This window comes from Trachemys scripta, chromosome 3 (genome assembly GCF_013100865.1).
Source record: "Trachemys scripta elegans isolate TJP31775 chromosome 3, CAS_Tse_1.0, whole genome shotgun sequence".
Lineage (NCBI taxonomy): Eukaryota > Metazoa > Chordata > Testudines > Emydidae > Trachemys > Trachemys scripta.
In genome coordinates this window covers 41316978-41322977 of record NC_048300.1, presented here as the reverse complement: position 1 = coordinate 41322977, position 6000 = coordinate 41316978, and the positions used below count along the sequence as shown (strand labels likewise).

The 6000-nt window shown below is 49.0% G+C and overlaps 1 protein-coding gene across 1 annotated transcript in view; it reads left to right on the top strand.

Annotated features, from left to right (window-relative positions):
- Nucleotides 1-592: 592 nt before the first annotated feature.
- The window catches only part of KCNH1 (potassium voltage-gated channel subfamily H member 1), a 182329-nt gene continuing 176921 nt past the window's right edge, over nucleotides 593-6000 (top strand). The window contains exon 1 of the mRNA XM_034764462.1: nucleotides 593-770. Within this exon, the coding sequence (XP_034620353.1) occupies nucleotides 593-770 (178 nt within the window). The remainder of the gene's footprint in view (nucleotides 771-6000) is intronic.

Here is a 6000-nt window from a genome sequence, read left to right as displayed (position 1 = left end):
ATTTTCCAACTCCAAAATGACTGCCCCCTGACCAGTAGCAATCCAGCATTGCAAGTTTCTACAGTGTGATCGTCACTTGCTTCTCCACTGTCAGTGCAGCTCTCAGCTTGGTGTTCCTACATTGGATGTGAACTCAGCACACAGATCCAGGAATGTGGCCTTGTGCATTCAGAAGTTCTGCAGTCACTGCTTGTCATCTCAGACCTGCATTATGATTAGGGTGACCAGATGTCCCGATTTTATAGGGACAGTCCCGATTTTAGGGTCTTTTTCTTATATAGGCTCCTATTACCTCCCACCCCCATCCCGATTTTTCACACTTGCTGTCTGGTCACCCTAATTATGATGCAGTCTCACCAGTCACTGCTCGTTTCTTGGGCCCAGAAATGACACTCCACTGTTTGCAACTGCTCTGTGAACGCCAGCAACAACCTGGAATTGGTTCTCACTATGTCCCACAGCAAACTGACTGCCAGGAAATTGTCCATGTTCTTCTTGGAGCTCTGCAAATACCAGAGGATTGCGTGTCCAGTGCTTGCAATGTTCAAGACAATAGTGCAGAGCTGTGCAGGCTCCATGCTTCTGTCAGAAGATGGCGGACAGCGACAAGTCCTGTGTGGGTTTGTGGGAAATTGAAAACAGGCGTGAAAATTATGAGACAGAGATGATGATATGGGATGTTGAGCTCCTGCTCCCAGTCACTTGGGGCAAGTCGTTTCTGCCCCACCATGCACTAGCAAAATTCCCAAAAGATAGTACACTGGATCGTGGTAGGTTGCACACTGAGATAGCTCCCCCTGGTGCACCTCACTGTGCATCAAGGTGCATTCCTGGTGAGTATGTGCAGTGCTGGCAAAAGAAATCAATTATGCATGTGCACAAGAGATATACTTATTTCGACATAACTTGCAGCAGCAAAACTCTGTAGTGTAAACATGGCCTAAAGCCCCTTTGTGGATGTGGGCCCCAGGGCTTGATTCTCCATTACTTAGCTTCTTGTGTGGTCATTTACACTTATGCACAGGGCATTTAAAATGCTACCTTTCTGATGTGGTAGCATTTTACACGCAGTTAGCACAGGTGTAAATGATTATATCAAGTGCAAGGCTGTGAAGAAGCAGGTCTTTAGGGCCTGATTTTTCAGAAGTGCTGGGTGCTCACAGATTCCACTGACTTAAATTGGAGTTGTGGTTGCTCTGCATTTATGAGAATCAGGCCCATAATAGGCGTCTCAAGTTGGGCACCTACAACTTGATGTACCCCAAGTGGTAGCCATATTTGAAAACTTGGGCCTAGACCAAGATCCTCAAAGGTTTTAGGCACTTGACTCCCATTACAGTCAAGAAGAAGAATTAGGTTCCTGATTACCTTTGAGGATCTGGTCCTAAATGACTTGCCATGGAATAGACTCCTTAGTCCCAGCCCAGTGCTCAAACCTGCTTTTCTTAGTAGGACCATTCTCTTCAACATATGTCTTCACAGTAGTTAGCTTAATAGGATCCTGATCCACAACTGCAGTTTCTAGGCATTACTGTAAAGTCTATAATAATACACTGGAAAATGCTGCTCCTTTTTTTGGTAGGCATAATTAGGCCAAACACTGCCTCCTACAGATCTCAGTGGTCACATCTGTGTTAGGCCTAGCCCAAGCTATGTTACCATGATCTTGAATAGAATGAAAGGTGTACCAAGCAGGACTGCAGTTATGCTGGTCTGACCTAGGGTTGCCAGGTGTCCAGTTTTCGACTGGAACGCCCGGTCGAAAAGGTTCCCCCTAGCGGCTCCTCAGCACTGCCAACCAGCCCACTAAAAGTCCAGTCGGTGGTGCTGTGGGTCTAAGGCAGGCTAGTCCCTATCTGTTCTGGCACCACACGGGGCTCCACACGCTGCTCTCACCTTAAGCACCGGCTCCGCACTCCCATTGGCTTGGAACCGTGGTCAATGGGAGCTGTGGGGAGTGGTGCCTGCGGGCAAGAGCAGTGCATGGAACCTCCTGGGATGCCAACCTAGGATCCAGACCTGCTGGCCACTTCCAGGGCGCAGCATGGAGCCAGGACAGGCAGGGAGCCTGCCTTAGCACCAGTGACCGGGAGCGGCCCGAGGTAAGCCCGCACCCCAACCCCAAGTCCTGTCCCGTTGACCGGGAGCCGCCTGCAGTAAGCCCGCACCCCAAGTCCCAACTCCCTGCCCCAGCCCTGAGCCCCCCCCAAACCCAGAGCCCCCACCTGCACCCCAAGCCCCTCATCCCCAAAGCCCACACCCCCAGCTGGAGCCCTCATTCCCCACACCTCAAGCCCCAGCTCAGAGCCCCCTCCCACACCCTGAACCCCTCATTTCACCCTGGAACCCAAACCCCAGCCCAGGGTCAGTACCCTCTCCCACACCCCAACCCCCTGCCTCAGCCCAGAGCCCTCTCCTGCACCCCAAACCCCTCATCCCTGGCCCCACCCCAGAGCCTGCACCCCCAGCCAGAACCCTCACCCCCTTCTGCATCCTAACCCACTGCCTCAGCCTGGAGCCCCCTCCCCTACCCTCAACTCCTCATTTCTGGCCCCACCTTGCAGCCCAACCCCCTGAGCCAGCCACGTGAAAATGAGGGAGTGAGTGAGGGTGGGGAGAGTGAGCAACAGAGGTAGGTAAGGATGGAGTGAGCGGGGGCAGGGCCTCGGAGAAGGGGTGGGGAATGGGCGGGGTCTCAGAGGAGGGGTCGGGTAGGGGGCAGGGCAAGGGTGTTCAGTTTTGTGCGAGTTGAAAGTTGGCAACCCTAGTCTGAGCATTTGTTTGGAGACAGCTGTGCTGTATTGACCTTGTATGTAATGTCGATCACACATTTGGAACTCTGTGTTGTCTTTCTCTTTGTGACCCTCCAAACTGTAGTGTTTTGTCTGCTTTTCAAACCCTGCCTAATTACTGGGAAGACAGTCCCATTTCTGTGCGTTCCCTCTTGATATGTGACACAAGGGGCAATAGCATGTGCTATTAATTGCAGGCCCTGTGATTATAAGCTATGCAGGGTTGGCAATTTGTGAGCTAATTGGTGATGCCTGTTTGCTGCAATTAACCTCATTATGGTTTTGATTACATTAATTAAACTCTTGTCCAGGACAGCAGCTGTTTAATCATTTGCCTTCAGGCTACCCCCTCTGTGGGGGTCATTCTGAAATTTGCTGTTTTGCATTGTGACAGCAGAGAGTGGGAGGATAGGAGTGGTGAATGTGAGCTATCCTCATGAGAAAGACAGCCTTTAGATTTTTGTTTTGATTTTCACTTTCCCTTCAAAAAACCCAAACCCTCCTGCAGAATTTTAACTATCGATTGGTCTGTGATGCTGCTATTGTTAGAAACTGCTGAAGGTGTAAATCTTCAGGGCTGGCAGGGAGAGCCAATCAATTTGCCCTTCAATACACACACATACTTTGCATTAGAGTTAATGGGTATTATGTGGGATGCAATCATATTGAAAGGAGAGCAGACTGCTTTGCTCTGCTGCACAGAGCTCAAAATGTGTCCTTTTCATTGCTTGCTTTACCAACAAACAAACAAAGTTGAAGCTCAAAAGTCATTTTGAGTAGAATCTAGATGTCTTCTCCATGAATGCCCAGTGCCTCCCACAGAAGGTAACAGCATTAAGGGGGAGGTAGGATTTGGGGAGCCTGTGTGAGGACTTGGTGTCCCCAGTGAGAAGTAGAGCCCAGCTTTGTTTGAGCGACTTGTGGCCTAGCATACAGCTGGGATAGGAGACTGTAGGGGGCAGACAGGACTGGGTTAGTGAATATGCCACCATGTGAACTTGCTGGGCATTCCCTGCCCTATGAAGGGGAGTGTGGGTATGGTGACACAGGCTGCTCTAGCCCACAGTAACAGGTGCAATGTGGCTCAGCTGCTCCCTATTTTAGGGAAGGGAATGATTCCTTTTTTCACCCCAAAGTAGATCCCCAGGCTAGATGCTCAGACCACGCACTGGGAAGTACATTTGGAACAATTGAAATACAGGTTAGCCCGTGAGAGAGCTAAATAAAGCTGGATTAGGAACCTCCTCCAGTATATACTCTTCTCCCATTCCCTCTGACAACCACTGTCTCTCTCCCAAAGTTCCAGCAGAATTTTATTTGACCTTTAGTTACAGACCCTGTGTTTACTAAGCAACAGTTTTTTGTTAGTCCTTTGGGTGGCGGTTTCAGACAGGTCTTGCTGTACAAGTGAATACATTTTAAAAAAGAAACTATTTTTTTAACCTGCCAAGACCTGAGTTCAGAATTTCTCCTGGAAGAGTTGAAGCCAGCCCCTAAGGCCCAAAGCACCAGACCGTGGAGCTGCTTCCTTCCCTTATAGGCAGTTTTGATGCAATCAGTTCCAGCAGGGGAACAACCATTAACTGGATCTTGGCAGTAAGTGTGTAAGTTGTTAAAAGTTCCCACACTTTTGTTTTCAGGCAATATAGGTTTGTCACTGATTCTATACTGAAGTCTATTAGTGATGTAGAACCTTAAGTAACTTTTTGTAATTCTTTATAAAGCACTTAATGACACAGAAAGATTTATACCCATATTTCTCAGTGCCTGAAATCTCCATCTTTAATTTAATCAGTGTTTTGGTATTAATTGCATAGACGCCAACTCCGTGGGTGCTCTGGGGCTGGAGCACCCAAAGGGGAAAAATTAGTGGGTGCTCTGCACTCACCGGCAGCCAAGCTCCCTACCTCTCCTCCTCCCCTGAGCGCATCGCGTCCCAGTTCCTCCACCTACCTCCCAGCGCTTGCCACCGCTAAATAGCGGTAGCAAGCTCCAAGAGGGAGGGGGGAGGAGCGGGAATATGGCACACTCAGGGGAGGAGGCGGGGCCGGGGTAGGGATTTGGGGAAGGAGTAGGGTGACCAGACAGCAAGTGTGAAAAATCAGGACAGGGATTGTGGGGTAATAAGAGCCTATATAAGAAAAAGACCCAAAAATTGGGACTGTCCCTATAAAATCGGGACATCTGGTCACCCTAGGAAGCAGTCGAATAGGGGCAGGGAGGGGGCGGAGTTGGGACGAGGACTTTGGGGAAGGGGTTGGAATGGGGGCAGGGCAAGGATGGGGTCTGGGCGGGGCCGGGGGCAGAGGGGGGTTGAGCACCCACTGGCACCATTAGAAGTCGGCGCCCATGATTAATAGTATTAATGTGGGAAACCTTTGGCAAAGAGACAGGACAGGAGCTTTTGTGTGAGGGGGCAGGAAGAGATCATAGGGAGACTGGCTCTGTTCCAATGTCTTGTGCAAATAGCAGCTTAGGAGCTCTACCTGGAGCTCAGGAAAGCACTAGATGAGATGGTTATGCTATCTTATACGTCATACCTCCAGGAGGGTATTGTCTGCCAGTTCGGGGCTTGTCAAACTTCCCTGCTTTGCTAGCATGTAGGCTGCAGTCAGCAGCAAATGCCAGAACGTAGCAGGCAGGGCCTGACAGAAGTGTGAGTAGGATCAGGCCCTAAAGCTCTAATCCTGTAAGGGAAGACCCCGTGCCCCACATGAGAGCCAGTGTGGCTGTGTATGGGCACAGGAGTCTGCCTATGCCGCTACGTCTGCAGACCTGGCCTGTCTGCAAGTTGCAAAGCCTAAGGGGATTTACTGTGCAGGAATCAATGTTTAAACTTTTGGTATTTTTTTCAAAACTGTTTTAAAAATTGGTATATAAAATGAACAGGCGAAGTGTCTGTACCTGATAAATGCTTACAACTGAGTAGAAACCAATACAATGGTTGTAATATAAAACACTTATTAGTTATCATAGCCATGACAAATTTTGTTAATTGATTTTCTTACTTCACCAGTTGTTGATACAGAAATCTTCAAAGTTTCAGTAAATTCTGAATAAATGTTTGAGCTGTAATTTTTAAAACATCCTCTACCTGTCTTGGGTCAGGTTGCCAGCCCTCCAGGATTGGCCTGGTGTCTCCAGGAATTAAAGATTAATTTTTTGTCATGTGATTAAATCTCCAGGAATACATCCAACCAAAATTGGC